At 38.3% G+C, this 19,097-nt stretch overlaps 1 protein-coding gene across 5 annotated transcripts in view; it reads left to right on the top strand.

The window, feature by feature from the left end:
- ZFAT (zinc finger and AT-hook domain containing) overlaps positions 1–19,097 on the top strand; it is an 89,173-nt gene that overhangs the window by 27,952 nt on the left and 42,124 nt on the right. For all 5 annotated transcript variants that reach the window (XR_005816838.1, XR_005816839.1, XM_040547289.1 and 2 more), the window contains exons 4-7: positions 801–974; positions 10,096–10,246; positions 10,519–11,990; positions 13,172–13,404. Coding sequence is in view for 3 of the 5 variants with exons in the window: in XM_040547289.1 (XP_040403223.1) it covers positions 801–974; positions 10,096–10,246; positions 10,519–11,990; positions 13,172–13,404 (2,030 nt within the window). In the remaining 2 variants the exon portion in view is untranslated. The remainder of the gene's footprint in view (positions 1–800; positions 975–10,095; positions 10,247–10,518; positions 11,991–13,171; positions 13,405–19,097) is intronic.

Genomic DNA, 19,097 nt, shown 5'->3' with positions numbered 1-19,097 from the left:
AATGCCTTGTTTGCTGTAAGGAAGAAGAACTTCAAGGAAGAACTGAGTTAATTTCTAATTATTCTTTTTTTCAGATGGGTATTTTGAGTACTACCGTTGCGTTGCTTTCTGGTTAACAGGTCCAAAAGTTATCCAATTTAAGAAGATGAAGACATTCTGAATAGCAGAAGATAGGGGATAATTTAGAAGTGCAGGCCTTTAAAAGTCAGAGTTTTATGGGTCAGGAGTTACACAGAACCAAAGGAACTGTTTTTAACCTTAGTTTTTCTCAGATCAGTACTGAAAAAGAAAAGTACATTCCTGGTTATTGATTTAGTGTAACTGTGGGGAAAAAGCCTAATCCTAAGAGACTGTTGAAACACTTTCCGTTAAATAAGATGCATAATGAATCAGGTACTAGGAGAAATAGTCCTAAAGTCACTGTTACAGTGACATACAGAAAGAAGAAAAACAATTTGCTCTTTCACTATGAAATCATAAGACATTATACCAAGTTTGTAGAATTTCCACAAAAATCCACAATAATTTAAAGATCATTTAGGAACGCAAGTGTTTCTGAGAGTCCAGCTTTTGTTTTTCTCTTTGTTCTCTATTTGTGTACGTATCACACTGGGCTTATTAAGGAGAGGAAAAGAAGTTTTCCTTTAGGGATTCATGCAGCACACCTTGTTGTGAGCACATACAGTTCTTTCTACAGCAGCGTTACTTTTCTCCTAATTCTTTTTGTAGCATTAGTAACTGCTACCTGCATTTCTTTCATACATAGTTATATATGTATTTTTTTGGTGTTTGCTCTTTAGGTAATGATTCTGACGTTGACCTTGACAGGAAGGAAGATGAGCGAGAAAAAACTCCAAAGAGGCCAAGAGTGCAGAAGACAGAGAGAACTCCATCAACTAAGGAGACTGAACAGGTTCCAGGAGCTAAAAATCCTATTATAAGCGTGGTTTTGACAGCCCATGAAGCTATTCCAGGTAATCAGAATCACCAATTAGTTTATTTATTTATTTGTTTTTAATGCTGACAATATATAAAAGAGTCATCATTCTAAGACAGAACTGCTTAGAGTGTATATTATCTGAAAAATCACTTATTTAGTATTATTTGGTCATCTTGATTCGGAATCTGTATCTGGCAGCTACATCATTTTAGAACTACCATTACCTTTCTTCATAGGTGTGAGAAATGCTGGGAAAGAAAGGACTTTTTGGACCTGGGTTTATTTATCTGCATTAACATCAGTTGTGGTTAGGCTGTGAATGGTTTTAAAGAAGAAACTGAAAATATCAGTGAGCAAAGAAAAGGAAAATATATCCTGTAATATGTTTGTTTATTTCAGCTCTTGATTTATGTATCTTTTTATGACAAATATAAATTTGATTATGAAAACACAAACAGCTTAGTGTATACATAACTTAATATTTATGCTTAGAAATAGATTGACAAAATATGTACCTATATTTGAAAATCAAATCAAGTTCCTGTGTAATGATTAAAGGATTCTTCATAACTTCCTCTAGTGCCTTTTAATCAAAGGATTTTGGAATAATTTCAAAGTTTTGATTTTAGACCTAGACTTGTTTTGTCTGTTAATATAAACCAGGTACTCACCTGACTGACAAAATGCCTTTTTACTAGTTTTGTGCATTATTTTCAGCTTTGTAGCCTTCAGCCTTCTCTTCTTTGTCGCTAACAGTTCTGGATTGTTGTTTTGCTTACAGATCTCAAAGCAATTGGAATGCATTTATTTCTTTTAATGTTGTGGGTTGGAACATACCTGGATTTCCTGTGTTCTTTGTCTTCTGATAATGATATCTGTGATACGTTTGGGCTTTATTTTTTAAGATTCATTTCTCATTGCAATGGTAGAGGATGCTGGATGAGCTACAGATATCCTGTGTGCTTAGAAGGGAAGTAAGAAACACTTTCAAATTCATTTTTTGAGAAACCTCATACAGGATTTTTGACTTATACTGAGCTGTTAAAAAAAAATTTGGTCTTGCAATATTGTAAATATGGGGAAGGCTAGAGGAGAACCTGTGGGCACTGGAACCGTGGAAACATGGCTTTGTGGTGGTTTGAGTTCTGCGCTGCTTCATTTCGCTAACCACAGGCCCATTCTCCTTGTGCGATGTAACTCTGGGCAGCGCAAGGAACAGCTCCTTTGGGCAGAGGGGGAACGCGTGATGGCTGGTTAAGGGGCTCACTTGGTGTTGGTTAATGGATTTGTACATGCACCATCCCTTCCTCAGGGCTTTTGGGAAGAGCTGTAATTTGGATCTTCTCTATCCACGTCGTACATTTTATGAACACAGTAAGAATTTTTATCTTTGAGATCCCTACCTTTCTGTCAAGGACTAGAACAAAGTTTCAAGAGGAGAAGGAAAGACATGGCAGACGGTGCCCAAAGAGGCAAATGAAATAATGGTAAATACAGACAGTGAAGAAAATACAGTAAGCATATGCAGAGAGAAAGGAAATGAAAATTTAGGGATGATTGTTACTTTAATTGCTACCTCATAAAATTTTTCTTTGGACAACAAAAAAGTTTGTCTTTTCCTTACACATACGCTTTTTAAATGACTCAAAATACTAAAAACAAATTCAGCTTTGGAGCCGTTTGTGCATAGTACATGTTGTGTTCAAAAGGCTGTAATGAATTGAAGGGAAATTTCCAGTCAGTTGTGAATTTGCAGCTCTTTTTGAAAGTCCTTTAATTTATTTGATTGACAATCAGTAATCCCACTAATTTGGAAGTTCCCAGGTAGAATATGTACAAGAAAAAAAGTCATTGCTGTTACAGCAGCTATGAATTATCATCCAAGTTTTCAGCACTTGTACATTCTGGAATGTACATATAGTACATTCTATATAATAGAATTAGCTAAGTGGTTAATTCTTTGAAGACTCAGGAAAATGTTTCATTTAGTGTAATTATTTTTACTTTGTTTTTAATTGATTACCCTTCTGTTTTTGTCATTAATTTTGTCACGAATTTCCATTAATCACCATTCTGTGATAGTCTAACTATTGTGTTGTCGTAATTCCTGGGCTGATCCCCTTCCTCACTAGTGCTCTTATGTCTGAAATTTGACTTCTAGAAGACATTTCATACCCTTCCATCCCATTTCTTTTTCCTGGAGATTTATTACCTGCTGAAGAATTGAGTTATTTCTTTACACTGCTTTTAATGATTGTGAATAGATAAAACACTTCCCATCTCTCTCCTGCTTTCTGTGTGTTAATCATCTGTAAAAGTAGGTTGAAAATAAAGTTTAGACTTTCTGCGAGCAGTAGCGTTTTGTAGCCACCTGTTAAAGTTGCATAGAAATACCCTTTTTGTGTATAGTACACTAAGATCTTGTTGAAGATCTATAAACATTCTATCAAATAGAAAAATAAAGAAGCCTTTAAGAATTAGTTGGATTTTATCCACAGCACAGAGGAAATCCTACTCAGGCTGTATGTCTCCCTTCTTAACTAAGAGATGCTTTTAGGAGTATTACATTAACTGTTTGCTTTAATTTCACTCTACATTTTTTAGGTTTGGGACACTGCTCCACATCATGTGTTCAATAGGTTATGACTAAATTGATCTCTTCAAAATCCCTTTGAACAAACAAATCGGCTTCTAACAACTCAGAAAATACACTCAGACAAGATTGATTTTTTTCCCCCGTGCTCCTTTTCTGTAGTGTTTTCTTGGGAGGCACATGAAAGGTAACAGGTTTACAGCTTTCGGAATTGGAAAGCTTGCATTAGCCCACCAAGTACAGTCTGACTAGAAGTAGTAGGTATTTCTCCCTGTGCAGGACCTGAATTACCTTCAGCCATCACTGAAGGGACCATAAGTCCTTGAAGAGAGGGAAAGTTGTGCTTATGAATGCGTAGGTCGTGTATCAGATTAAATGGAGTACAGGTGGGTTTTGTTTTTAAGTACTGCAATAAAGAATGCGGGTAAATAAGTATAATTATATGCACGTCTAGAAATACTTTGTTTTGAATGACAGATACGCATGTTCATAGCCTGTGTTTTAGAACCAGTGAGTAAACTCCGTGCCAAATACTCAATCTTCTGTATTTAATTTACCATATATAAATTCTGTAGGCATCTAAAACCAATTTTATTATTCACGCTCAATTAGTGTGATTCAGAAGAGATTCTACTTTTAATGTTTACTTTCTTGTTTTATTCAAGTCCTGTAATATTTTAAAAATTCAGCTTGTTACTGGGAGAGAGGCCTTATGTTCCTGTAAAGATGGAAAATGGTAACGTTTTTTGGTGAGGTTCTCTTTGCCAAACTTTGGTTCATTAGCAACTCGATTTCTAAAGGAGTTGACTTTTTTCTCCTGCAAATTCTTAACACAAGGCTGTGCAGGTTCTTGTCTCCCCAGCTTCAGCTGATGAACAGCTATTCGTAAAAGGCCAACTGCGTTCTCCTTGTGCTGTAATCTTACAGGTGCTTGGATCCTTCTCCCGTGAAGGTGTTGTGAAGTGGGAAGAAGCGGAAGAATGTATTTTTGCTTAATATTTTGGGACCAAGTGACAATGTAAACTCTTCCCTTTAAACTAGTAACGGTGCTTTTTGTTGAAAATGGCTTTTCTTTTGTAGCTCACAGAACTACGGCTTTAGGCTTGTGACACATCTGCATGGTTTAAATATCCTACTGTTGCCAACGGAGCTTTCCTGCTCGTCTCTCTTATTTCCCAGTTCACTTCTTTCTGGTACCAGCACTCGTGCTTGTGTCAGCCTGCAGCAAGCTGATTCAAAAGCTGCTAAAATAAATGTACAAACATGAACACATACATGGACGTGCTCATTTCCTCCATCAGAGAATTTTTGTTTTTCTACCGGTTCTGCTTACTGAGCCATTGCACACTGGGGCCACAAAAGTGTCAAAAGTGTGAAGAAGGACAGCGGTGACAAAATGTCTTCCAGGGGTAAGACTAGGCTTGGGACTACCCCTTTGTAAAGTAGCTGGGTCAGGCCCTTAAGTCATTAAGCCCAGTATGTGTAGGCTGCAGTCACCAAGGCAGTGCTATTCTCTTTTCCCTCCCCAGTCCCTGACAGCAAATTCCTGTCCTTTGGACCATTATAGGTGTTTACGCATTTGTGAGGTAAACCAAGTCAGTAACCCAATTATTTGTAGGAAGGGAGAGGTGGTTTAAATTTCAGCCAGATCCCTTCTCTGCTTTTCTGCATCTTCATGAACCCCGGTGCTGGCACATTTAAGGTGTCAAGAACATGGAGCTGGGTGAAGGGCTAGAGAAAAGAAACCAGCTTCATGTTGATTTAAAGCAAATGTGAAATTAAGCAAGGTTAGGAAAATTTACACTTTCACTTCAGAGTGTCTGCAGGTATCTTGTATGTATGTATTTAGCTAAGACAATGTAGTGGTCAGCTGTGTTGAAAGGGATAATCTTCATCCCAACAGATGTAGCTTTATGTTTCTATTTCTTTTTCAGAGTTAAAATGTGTTTAACCTGTTTATTATTGGAATGAATAAAGTTGATTTTGCCTTTTTTATGCTTTATTTTGGAGGTGGAAGGTAGGTTTTCATGGGGAACAGTGGAACTTAGGGTTAATTTCTGTTGGTTTCATTTTCAGATTGTTTTACCAGGGGCCATGTACATTTGGAACACACTCCCTAGGATATTACAGAAACTGAAAGAAGTTAATTCAAAAAGAGATTGTAAGAAACAGATACTCGTCCCGTTCATTTTTTTTTTTTTGATGTACACAGGTACCTACGGCATGGAGTTTTTTTAAACTTAAAATGAAAAAAAAAAAAAAAAGAGATGTCATAGCTTAAAGGCTGGTCTAGTCAGATGAGACATCTTGCAGTATTCCCATAGGAAAGAAGTGAGAACCTCACTGTGCACAGCCTCCAAGAGCTGGGAGTTGCTTCTGGATCATCATATTTAATACATATGTATTCATTTGTCTAAATCCCTTTGTGAATATATTTGTATTTTCAGTCTCTGTAAGATCCTGCAGTAGTTGTTCCATAATTTAATTACATACCGGGTGAAACCGTACATTATTTTGTTGCATTTTAAGCCTGCTGACTGCTTATATCTTTGAAATGCTTCTTGTGTATGGTTTACGAGATAGAGGATTATTCACACTTTTTTCATGGTATTCCTAATTTCAGAGGTCTCTCTGATATTCCTCTTCCAGTTATGTCACTTCCAAGCTGGAGGTCTCTGAGCTATTTATCCCTTTTCCAAGGGGAATTCTTCCGATTTTGATTTTGTTCCTGTTTTATAGTTCTTCTATAGCTTTTTTTTTTTGTCTGTACGTGAAATTGTAGGAGGTTCACAGAACTTAGTTGTACGGTAGCAGGAATTTAGTTATTGTCATCTCCTGTTTTACTTTTGCTCCTTTCTAATAACCCCTTCCACTAGATTACCTTGTAGACTGCTGATGAGCCTTGTTGTAGAAGTACTCTGTAGCAAAAATGGCTTTTTCTAAGGGACAGAGTGTCAGAGATTAGAGGCCATCACTGAGTTTGAGACAGAGGTAAGGCACGCTGGATAACATTTGTTTGTAGAAGTAGCTGTCAGAATGTCACGAGGAACTCAAACTTTACTACCCTTAAAACAAGTTTACTTAGATGGTATTGTCTGAAAAGAAGAAAGCAAGAGGCATAAATGAAGTCTAGTAAATTAAAGTTAATTCTGAGTTTAAAATAAAATAGATATGAAGCAGTTGGAGCTACAGGAAGGCATTTTGGAAAGGCATGTTCAGTGCAGTTGACTTTATTTTTTATATCTGTATGCTCTTAACGATTTAAAATGATTGTTCAGGGAGCAGTTACGAAAACTTTTGCCTTAGTTGTTAGCATGTAATATTTTTAATGGGTTTAATGTGTAGTGGCTTCACTACCTCTTACGTTGGGTAGAGCCTGGAAATCAAGTTTCACTTGCAGGGTATCTTAGTCATTTGATTATGATCGAAGGATCACAGAATCATCTCAACATCATCTATGTTTGTGGACTCTGTTAACCCCGTAGGGAATCTAGTGCTAGGATGACCTGGAGTGTTCTCTCCACTCCAAGTATGCAAAATGCTGGCCAGGCAGTACTTATCTAGCTCGCCTAATTTAAGTGATTAACATTTTACACTGCTGGCACAAAAGTCTATTAAACAGTTCAACAGCCTGTTCAGGAAACCATCAAACATCCTGAAAGGCAGAAGGGCACAGAGGAGGTCCAGTGAAGAGCGTTTAATGAGGATCCTTGTCTCATGTGCAGGAAATGGGAGGCTGGAAAGAGGTAGCCAAGCTTATAGAGCAGTTCAAGAGCTATTTTCTTTCAACTGAATTGCTCTAATTAAAAAGAACTTTGGTTCTATTTTTAAAATAATAAAGTATGGCGATATTGGTCTGGTGTCTAATATCAGTGTTACCTTTCTTACGTCGAACCCACCGATTGAAGCACATCCCCTGTGCTGTCGTGCCAAGCTCCCATCTCCCTGGGCCACAACGGTGCAAGCCGGGAGGTGCAGGCTGGGCATCTGGGAGAGAGGAGAGGTGGGGATGGGAAGAACAGCAGTGAAAATGCCCTGGTGACATTCCATTTGAAAACCTGGAAGTCGAATTTTGATCAACTGGAAGAATCTTTGCTACAGAAAAGAAAACATTATTAAAAAGAGCAGTAGTCAAAAAGGCCGTTTCTAGATGCAGTCAGTTCGGTGAGCAATCGAGCTAAATACAGTCTCTTTATCTACAGGGCTTGCTGGTGCCCCATCTGTTATCAAAGCTTACATACTCCCAAAGTGCCTCTTCTCAAAATATCTTCACTTCCCACTTTAAATCACTATGAGGGACCTATGGGACCTCCAGCTTTTCCCTTTGTCTCTGTTACAACACTGCTCTCCTCAGTGCAGTGCCCATAAGTCTTTCGTGCATGCCGTTGGGCAACCCCCACCTGTTACTGGTTTTCCTGTATAGCATAGGCATGTATTATTTTTTTGTTGTTGTTCTTTTTGTTTGTTTTGATTTTTAAGAAATGAGATTTTGCAATATACTCTCCACCTAGCTTTGGACTGTGTAAACCTTCGGACTGTGTACTGTCTCTGGTTTTTAGCTTTCTTCTCCTTATAATTGTTGTTTCTTAGGGTTTGTGTTAATACCTCTTGTATTTTGTACATAGTATCTTCAGAAACCTGCTCTCTGGATGGAACAAGAAGGGTTTTAACTTCATCCCCATGTTAAAGGAGTAGCTTGTATCATTCTTCAAACTTTTTTTCTATTCATGGGTGTCATTTTATCATAGAATCATTTAGGTTGGAAAAGACCTCTGTGAGTAAACAGTGAGAATCTGTTAAAAAAATGTATTGATTCTGTCTTTTGCTTTCTAGGTTCCCATGTCATTATGTAAACTTGCTTTGATTCTTACTATAAATTCTTTTCTCAGCCACAATGGTATATGGTATTTAATTTTAATTTTAATTTTATTTTAATCGGGTGAATTGAAATGAGATCAAATATTAATGTAATATCAAAAAAAAAGAAAATAAAATAGAACATACTGGATTCCAGTTTTGCTTGAAATTGTTAAACTCATTTAATTCAAAAAATATTTTCATGTGCAACCTTACTTGTTTGCTTGTCCCGTGTATATCATAGAACAGTCTTTATTTACAGGTCTGGCTTTTTTCTTTTTTTTCCCTAGGAGGTATGGGTAGTTATGTATTACTACATATTTAATGCCTTTTCGTTATTCAGTGTATGGTCCCTTGTTTACTGTTCATGTTTCAATACCCTGAAATATTGCCCTGAAAGCAGTTTTTTTTCAGAGATTTTTCTATAGTACATGTTAGTAGAATATGAAGATTTCACAAACATGTATCTTTGTAATATATATGTGAATTAATAAATGTTCAGATAAATTTCTTACAACTTTTGAGCGTAGTAACTCCCTCGTTTAATGCATAGGTACATGAGTTACAGGTGGACTAAGAAATTAAAAAGGGGATCAGTCAATAATGGATGCTTGGTTTGATATACTTGGGGTTTGTTTTTCCAGTGTAAATTAATATTTATGTGATTTGTAATTACCTTCAGTGCTAACTATACAGACTTGGCAATAAATATTTCCTGACTACTGTCAACTGTTTTGGGGGGGGGGGGGGGGTAAAGAGCACTCAGCTAAACAATCTCAACAAAATCACATCTCAGAATGTGCTTAGTTTTGCCTCGATTAACTGCAAAGCTCTGTGGGATAGAATCTGATCTTTTTGTTTTCTGCACAGCCCTTTTACTTCTGCTTCTAATGGAAATTGAGACGTGCACATGGAGCATATTCTTTTGTTCTGAGGAGATGGCAATAAGCCCCAAAACAAAAAATGTAAAAGATTTGTTCAAGGAAATGATGTCCAGACTTTCAAATATAGAAAAAAGTGCCTTTTTCCCCCAGCCTCATTTGTGGAACTGATTAAACAGCTCGGCTGAAGTTTTCAGCAGTAGCATGGAGCAGAAACAGAAAAATGAAAATTTCATTTCTAAAACTTAATTTTTAAAGGTGGAAGTAATTGGATACAGGATCTCATAGTAGTAGGCATCAAGCACTTTTATTACTCTGCATAACCAGCAGTTCTGTAATGATATTTAAACAGATATTTGGTGTGAGTACTGATGCGTTTTGGAATTGTACCTATCATTTTATGCACGTGAATTTAAAAAATGAAACTAAAATAGCTGAACTAATGATTGCGGAGTTTAATGTTTTATTTATCAGGGGCTGTGGCAATAGGACAAGAGCTAGTGGTTTTAAACAGAAAGAGGGTAGGTTTAGATTGGACATCAGGAAGAAATTCTTTATTCAGAGGGTGGTGAGGCACTGGCACAGGTGCCCAGAGAAGCTGTGGGTGCCCCATCCCTGAAGGTGTTCAAGGCCAGGCTGGATGGGGCTTTGAGCAGCCTGGTCTGGTGGGAGGTGTCCCTGCCCATGGCAGGGGGGTTGGAAGTAGATGGTCTTTAGATGTCTCGTCCCAAGCTAAAGCATTCTATGATTTACACTTTTATGTTACAGGTAAGGCACATTTTAATAACATATTTTTAACGAACATATTTTGTTCTTGTTTTTAGGAGCCACAAAAATTGTTCCAGTTGAGGCTGCTCCCCAAGAAAGTGAACCCACAACTCCAGAGACAACAGTTCAAGACCCATCACAACGAAGAGGATATCAAGAATATGCAATTCAGCAAACCCCGTATGAACAGGCAATGAAATCAAGCAGGTAATTTTTAAATATTTATCTTCATTTTCATGCAAAATAATTCATTTTCATTAAAATCAGTGTGGAAGCATTTCATTTATGTTTTCTGGGCCTTTTCAATAAAGGAACAGGTGAAAATATTCTGTGCATAGGTTGCAGAATTTAAAAAGCTATGGGGAATACCTTTGTATAATAAATAAATGTAAGCTTATTATGAATATCTACAAAGTTTTTGACATACTGTGTCACTAAGTTTCAATATGGTAAATGCGGCTGGTTTTGTTTCCTTTTAGGTTGGGTCCAACTCAGCTGAAGATCTTTACGTGTGAATACTGTAACAAGGTATTCAAATTCAAACACTCCCTCCAAGCCCATTTGAGGATTCACACAAATGAAAAACCTTACAAGTGTTCATACTGCAGTTACGCCAGTGCAATCAAAGCCAACCTTAATGTTCACATGCGGAAACACACAGGGGAGAAGTTTAGCTGCGATTATTGTACATTCACTTGTCTCAGCAAAGGCCATCTCAAAGTCCACATTGAAAGAGTTCACAAGAAAATCAAGCAGCACTGTCGCTTCTGCAAAAAGAAATACTCAGACGTTAAAAATTTGATCAAGCATATCAAGGAAACACATGACCTTCAAGATAAAAAGGTGAAAGATGTTTTTGACGAGCTCCGCTTGATGACACGAGAGGGCAAAAGACAACTTCTGTATGACTGCCATATTTGTGAGCGCAAATTCAAAAATGAACTCGATCGAGACCGTCACATGCTTGTTCACGGTGATGAAAGGCCCTTTGCTTGTGAGCTCTGTGGTCATGGAGCCACCAAGTACCAAGCTCTCGAGCTTCATGTTCGAAAACACCCGTTTGTCTATGTGTGTTCTGTGTGCCTGAAGAAATTTGTCAGTTCTGTAAGACTCCGTGCTCACATCAAAGACGTACATGCAGATATGCAGGAAGCTTCTGTTTTTAACAGTTCTATCAATCAAAGTTTCTGCCTGCTTGAGCCAGGAGGTGATATCCAGCCAGAAGCTCTTGGTGAACAACTTCCACAAACTGCAGATGAATTGACTATCACGAGTACTAATGTTATTAACACACCAAAACCACCTACCTGTACAGGTGAAACAACAGCTGCAGACGTAAACCATAATGGTCAGCCTAATGGTGACTTAAAAATTGATACTGTTGCTTCCTTAGAATTTGAAAATCCTCTGGTGGACAATGTAAGAGATACTCTGTGTCAGGCATCAACAGACACAGCAGTCCCAAACTTTCAGTCCTGTGTAGCATCAGATTGCTTTCTGCTGAAAAATGGTACCTCTGCTCCTGATGAGTTAAAAGTTTCTCCTGCAAACGAAGAGGAAGTTAATCACTCCAGTTCTGTAAACGAGCAGGGTGAAGCAATGCAGCTTTTGCTCTCTGAAGACAAAAGTTTAAATCTAAATCAGAACAATGCGGTGACTGAGAAACTTTCAGTTTCTGAAGAGCGAAGTCAGTCTGCTCCTTCTAGTGAATCAGAAACAAGCAACTCATCAGTTCAGAACTCAGCAGAAATCGCCACCCCTTTGCTAGCACCAGATTCTAACGCAGCCATCAGCCCACAGGCAGCCTCTTCTAATGCAGATCCATCAGATAATCGGAGTGGAGCTGTTGCCTTTATGCAGATCTTGGATAGCTTACAGAAGAGACAAATGAACACAGAGTTGTGTGAGAGGATAAGGAAGGTTTATGGAGATTTGGAATGTGAATATTGTGGTAAGGAGCAGTACAATGACGTGGTTTTTTTTTTGCTTTGTGTTTTTTCTTTTTAATGTTATATCGTGGGCTATCTTTTTTCCTGCTCCTCTGGTTTATAGTTTTCGGTATGCTTATGGATTTTGCAGCAGTACTATTTTTGTAGTTCGGTATGGATTCAGGGAGGTTCACCTTGTGTTGTATAAACAGTATGAAATAATTCAAATCTCAAAAACCACTAGTAGAATATAATATAGCAAAGCAAAGCTTTGCCCTGCTCAATTTTCTGTTGATGTGAAACTTGATAGAATTGGACGGATTCTTTCTGTCCACCTGCCTCTCCCCACCTCAGAACTTTCAGTGGGGCCAAGCTCATCAGATTTAGGCATCTGCGATGAACCAGTCTGTGGTTTAATGCTTAGACTCATTATCAGCTTAGTGTAAAAATCAATGTTTCTCCTGTAGCATGGCAGGATGTATGATCATTCTGTACAGTAGATACATATACTGGTATATTTTTGTGACTTGTTTTGGAGCAGTTTCTGTGAGATGAAAACTTCCATTACTTAGTATAAGACCAAGACTGTTCTGGTTTTAATTGTTTTTTGAATTTATGGAAGTGGAAAGAATATACCATCCCCATTTATTTCAGCTGCAAATTTTTGTGCTTACATAACTGGGAAGAAACAGCTTGGGATTTATCTTGTAGTCTCCCTTCTTGAGAAAGGAAAGGAGTCAAAGTTAAAAATTGTTGGTTTTGAGACATCATAATGTTGTTTGTTTATATACACTTTACTTTTTTTGGTGTCGTTATGTCAGAAAAGCCTTTAGGAAGGAGTAACACGAAAGGAAGTAACAACAAAGATTTCTGATAACCCCTTTTACTGTATAGTTGAATTCAGAGTCTTTGCATAGGAGAAGAGATTGAAAGGACTTCCTCATTAGGAAAAAAATGATCATTGATATGTAATAAAGTTACCCTTTTTAGGTTGTTTCAGGACATGTGACACGACCTTTTTAGACAAAAGCATATTTGTAAACGTTTTCATTAGTGAAGAGTCTTTAGGCTAAGTTTTCATTACAGAAAAAAGGAACAGGTTTCAAACAGCATGCTTTGCCCTAAAAGAAAACTGGGTATGCATTGGAATTTTCACTAACAACTGCTTAGAAATTGCTTTCTCCCTGTCTGATTTTATTTTCAGGCAAGTTATTTTGGTACCAAGTGCATTATGACATGCATGTTCGTACTCACACTCGAGAACATTTATATTACTGCTCCCAGTGCAATTACTCTTCCATCACCAAAAACTGCCTTAAGCGTCACGTCATTCAGAAACACAGTAATATTTTGCTGAAATGCCCTACAGAACATTGTGACTACTCTACTCCAGATAAATACAAGCTCCAGGCACATCTTAAAGTTCACACAGAGCTGGTAAGTAATGAGTGAAAGAGTATGTTTGTCTCAATTCAGTGTCATCTTTTTAATGTTTGGAATCGTGTGGCAATGCTTGAAGATGTAGATGAGAGTCCTGAGCATGCTCTACACACTTCTCTGCAGGGAATACATTAGTTAGAGCAACTGTACATTTGATCTCTCTCATTGTAGCTTCCAGTAGGGTGTGTCTGAATCCAGTAGGGTATGTCTGCATCCATTTTCTTCCTTCAGTTTTCCCAATATTCTCAGATTCTTTGGGTCTTGATAGAGTAAAATGATGTCTAGTACTATTTACTTCACTTCATTCCATGGAATTGAATCTCTTCCTTCTTACAGATGAGTATGGTAAAATGAAAACCTGTTTCTGTCTTAATTAACAAGGTTAAATTGTTGAGGAAAAAATATATATGTAATTTTGCAATAGATCTAACTAAGTTGCAGCCCATTTACCATCCAGTTACCATTTCCTGTAGTGGTTACAAAGACGAAGAATTCTAGTTTTAAAGTCTCCTATCTTACTCGGTAAGCCTTCCAGCTCTGAATGCCCATTGCAGTCGCTTCTCGTGCTGGAAGAGGTACCAGATCTGTTTTTCGGTGTCCTGTTATGTGTTTTCTTTGAGACTGTGTAACGGACTGCATGCCGTACTGGAAGCCCTCTTTCAGTAAGACTCTGCTTTGTGAGTTTCTCTGCTCCAACGTCATCAGATAAATAATCTTTTGAGGAAAAAATGTTTTCTACATCAACCCTGCTTGCATATGTTTCAAAAATAGCTTGTGGTGTTCAGAATAGGAAGAAATTTAAAAGTGTCTAAGGAAAGAAACTGTTATTCTTCATTGTTAATGACGGTGTTTTTTAGAAAAATTCACTTAAATGTTTCATCTTGCAAGATTAAGAAAAGCCAATTCCTGTCTTTACATCAGTGTTGCCTGGGGTTTTCTTGTTGCTTTATTACTTTGCATGGCTGAGCCAAACAGGTTTAGCTGCTGTCAGGAAAAGTCTATGTACCGTGGCTGACTTTTCGTACCACGTAGCAGGATCCTGTTTGCTTGCGAGGTAAAGTGCTCAGGTGCGTGCTAGACCCGTGCGTACTGAGGTTATGATACGCTTATACCGTGTATGAACACAGTTTTCCCTTTCAGTTCCATACTGACCTCTAGAAAAGGGTGTTTGGCAAGAGCCTGCTACCCTGGAATAATGAATTTGGCCCACTTTCGACTGTAGTCAGTCCTGGAGGCAGTCTGCTTAGGTGGAGCATATTGTCTTGTATGATTTTATATGAAGATACTGACATTGAGTAAAGTACAGTCGAGGATTTCATAAAGCCCGTTAGCTATTTGTAATTACACTTTCTTGACTATAATGCCTGAAAATTGGCATGGGCTATGTCATTTCAATTTAGCTTTTTAATAGTTTATGCAGTAAAATATCTCCAAAAGTTAATTTACCCTTCTCTTGAATTTATTTTTGTTCTTTTTCCAGCAGAGGGAAAACAAATAAACAAACAAACAAAAACGGTTATTTAATAACAACGTTCACCCTTCTATCCTGTAAGAACAAGGAAACACCTGCAGAGATAGTCCTCTCTTCTTTACACAACATCGTAGTTTTCACTGGCATTGTCTTGTAAATAAATCTTACACACCTTCAATATTGTGGTGGTTTTACCCTGCTGGGCAGCTGAGCTCCACCACAACTGCTCTCTCACTTCCCCTCCTCAAAGGGAAAGGGGGAGAAAATACAATGGAAAGGGCTCAGGGGTTGAGATAAGGACAGGGAGAGCACTCACCAGTTATCGTCATGGGCAAAACAGACTCAGCATAGGGAGATTAATGAAATTTATTGTCTATCACTAAGAGACCAGAGCAGTAAGAACTAAAAGCAAGCTAAAACCACCTGCCCCCCATCCATCAGCATGAGCTCCTCTCCACGGGCTGCAGCTCCGGCCTGGGGCCTGCTGCTGTGGGGGCTCTCCATGGGCCGCAGCCTCCTCCAGGCCACATCCACCTGCTCCACCGGGGGCTGCTCCACGGGCTGCAGCGTGGAGATCTGCTCCATGTGGGACCCATGGGCTGCAGGGGGACAGCCTGCTCCACCAGGGGCCTCTCCACAGGCCGCAGGGGAACTGCTGCTGCTTGCCTGGAGCACCTCCTGCCCTCCTGCTGCACTCACCTTGGGGCTGCAGGGCTGCTTCTCCCTCCTCTCTCTCCAAGCTGCTGTTGCACCACAGTTTCCCCCCATCCCCCCTTTCTTCAGTCAGCTCTCCCGGAGGCCCAACCAGCATCACTCATGGCTCAGCTATGGCCAGTGGCAGGTCCCTTTGGAGCCAGCCGGAGCTGGCTCTGATCTGACATGGGGCAGCTGCCACGCTCAGCTCACATAAGCCACCCCTATAGCCCCCCTGCCACCAAAACCCTGGCACATAAACCCAATGTAGAACACACCACATATGTACACATTCTTCCTAATCGTATAAGAAAGTAACATTACAACTATTGTGATAAATATTATTGGTGCTTTCCCTTTTTTAAGTGATGATGTTTGAATTAAGGATTCATGTTAATTTTTCCCCAGACAATTTCTACATAGCTACCTTAAAAAGATGTTAACATACTAGTATAGTGGTTTCAGGTTGTCTTCTACAGCCTGCAGGTAGGCTCGTGGCCAGTATTTCCAACAGCTGAAGTTGCTTTAAAGTATTTGTAACAGATAAAAGCACTTCACCTCCTAGTCATGTGAAGTACTAGTCTTTTGTACCTGCAGGACAGCTTAACAAACAAACAAAACAACATAGGTGACAAGAAAGGGAAGAGTTTGTTCCCCCTTTTATCCTCTTTATTGCTGATATTTTAAACAGAATCTGATTTTCTTATGAAATATATGGAAAGACATTTTTTAGGCTGCTTTTGAATTTATTAAATTTATGATGTGCATCTGATGGCAAAAATCCATGTAGATGATATGTGAGAGCACGTTGGAAGAAAGAGGCTGAAATGAGACATCCCGTGTCCTTGTATAAGTACCTGCTTTTCAACTGTGATAAACGTCCCCCAGCTCCCACCAGGAGGATCATTTTCATGATCCTAAATAGAACTGAGAAAATGCATTTCATAATTAAAAACAGTGTGAAAGTGAGATCTTTCAGAATTATGCTTACCGATGCTTACTGTCATCTGTATTTGAGTATTTAAATGGATTGAAAAATTCATGTATTGGCATTTACGCAGTAACGAACCTTGGCAGTTCTCTTACTGGTCTTTGTGCCCTCTGCTTGCTATATTTACTTAACACCTACCTTTAATAAACAGGGCTACTCATTCCAAAATACACAATTTAACAAAGTAGGCATAGTTAAATATGGAAAGCTACTTTAATGTGAATTTTCATTTGCAAAATTAATAATAAATATTAAAAATAAAGCTTCCCCGGTGATAGTCAATATAAAAATCTCGGCTCCTTGTACAAATGCACATATTTTATTATGATGTTCCTGACTGCTCTTCAGCTGGATTCCTGTCTTATTTGGTGAACAGGGTAACTGATGGTTTTTAAAAAGCAGCTTTCTGTTCATCCCCATCACTCAGTATATCGCACCAATCATCTGCTCTGAGTAAACAAACATCACGGAGAGGTTTGTGTCTGAAATCATTTTAAATCTATACATAAGTGATACTTAAAGATAAGCACCTCTATAAAATGAGTGCAGACCCGGAACAGCTCCTTGCTCTTTGGTGCCTACGTGCATTCACATACATTTCTGGATGCAAATGATTCTGTTCTTTGGAAGGATGCTTAGAAATTTCATTATGCTGCTGACCTTTTGTGTAATAGCGTGGTTAGAGCTCTGGGTAGGAAGTGAGATACTTGAGCTCTGATTGCTTATTTCCCCTTCCTGAGCAGTGTCTTTTTCACACTGTCGCTGATCTGGTTGTGATACCTCTACCTCTGGGCTGTTACCACTGCAAAGTAAAGAGTGCAAGATACTTGACAGGGAAAGAATTAACTGAAAAATGTCTAATTGGGCACTCAGTTGGAAAATGGGTTTTGTTTTTGGGGCTGGCTTCCATAATAAATGTCAGTTAGCCATTCATTTTTGCTAGAAGTTAATTCAAGAAAAATGCTGAAAAGTACTCTATGCAGTTGCTTAACATTTTGTGAGCTGTGATTTCTGCCACCTGACAAACTTAAAGTCTGTCTAGCCATTTACAAATTTTTATTATATATATATATTTATATATAAATATATATATATTATATGTACAAATATATAATTTATAGCTTCCTTCATAGCTGTGCTTAACCACTTTCTGGGTACATCAGACCAGCTTAACAAAGTTGCATTTTGATTCTTACATCAGCTTAATTCAGGAATCTTTCTTGATTTTATTTTTTATTTTTTATTTTTTTGAGCATCATGACAGCTGTGGTGAGGATTTCTGAACTCTTTCACTCCTCAAAAGTATAACCCACGAGCCCAGTTTTGTTCTGACAAATGTTATAGTATTTAAAACTTCTGTTGATTCTGTAGGTGCAGAAGCAGGCTCTGTCTCTGTATTACTCTACAAAATTAAACAGTGATTTTTTTTTTGTTTTTTTTTTTTTTCTTTTTGGTAATTAACAAATTGTGGAAACTTTTGCTGGAAATACTCTTAGACAAGGGCAGATGTGCATGAGTTCAATGTAGCTTATTTCTTACTACAAGAAGGTCTGCAATTGCATTTCTGAGTAGGACTTGAAGCTATAATTGCAGAAATTTTAGCTGAGGATGTGATAACCCTGACAGATGCCTGACAGTGTGTGCGATTTGCAGGACTATGGCTAGCTTCCAAAAGCTCACCATGTGTTTTCCTCCACATTAAAGAATAATTGTATCAGCTATGGAAAAAAATAAAAGAAGAACACAAAACATTCAAGTATCAAACTATCAAAATGCACTGAAATTAAAATACTAGAAAGAAAAAACAGTGTGGGAGGAGAGTTAAATATGGAGAAAGTAGTTTTGGGAATATTTATGTACTGCGTGCACTGGTTTGCTCTTCACAGTATTCTGACTTGGTCCTGAGGCAAATAAAATTACTGTCATCCTAGCTTAGACACTTCCTGTAATTTGTCTTTCGTCTGTCATCAGTTTCTGTGTAGTACCTTGCTTTTCATGCCTTTTTTTTTTTGGCTCCTTTTTTATTATTATGCTTCTTTGACGTGTGTGTTACTGCTTGTGTAAAGCAATTATGCCTTCCCAGATTCCTTGCAGCATCCTCTGTAAAATCTTGTTGCCTTTGTTTTGTTTCACTGTTTTTGTTTGCTTTTTTTGTTGTTGTTGTTGTTTTGTTTTTAATATATGTGCAATATAAGAAAGCAGAAAGAGTTGAAACAGGCAAATACTGCAGTATGGGGAGAAAGTGATGCTAAATGTCTCTTTTTCCTAGTTCCTTCACCAGCACAGCGTGCCTGGCATCAGGAGAAAATTCCTCTGACTGTTAGCTTCACAGAAGCTGTTTAAGGAAGGGGAGTGGCGATGGCAGAGAGCTGTTTTGTAAGCCAGTGTAATCCATTTGGCCCAAGTACTGCGCTCACCTGGCCGTCAAGTTCAGAGGCCTTGAGCAGATGAGAAGCATTCAATTTTGGCAGTGAGCACCAAGATCTGGTAGAGCTTTGTTTTATTTCCTGCTCATGAAATAACATCAGTACTACT

This window comes from Cygnus olor, chromosome 2 (assembly GCF_009769625.2).
Source record: "Cygnus olor isolate bCygOlo1 chromosome 2, bCygOlo1.pri.v2, whole genome shotgun sequence".
Taxonomy (NCBI): Eukaryota; Metazoa; Chordata; class Aves; order Anseriformes; family Anatidae; genus Cygnus; species Cygnus olor.
Note: the sequence above shows the minus strand (reverse complement) of the source record. Positions and strands in the feature narration are given on the sequence as shown.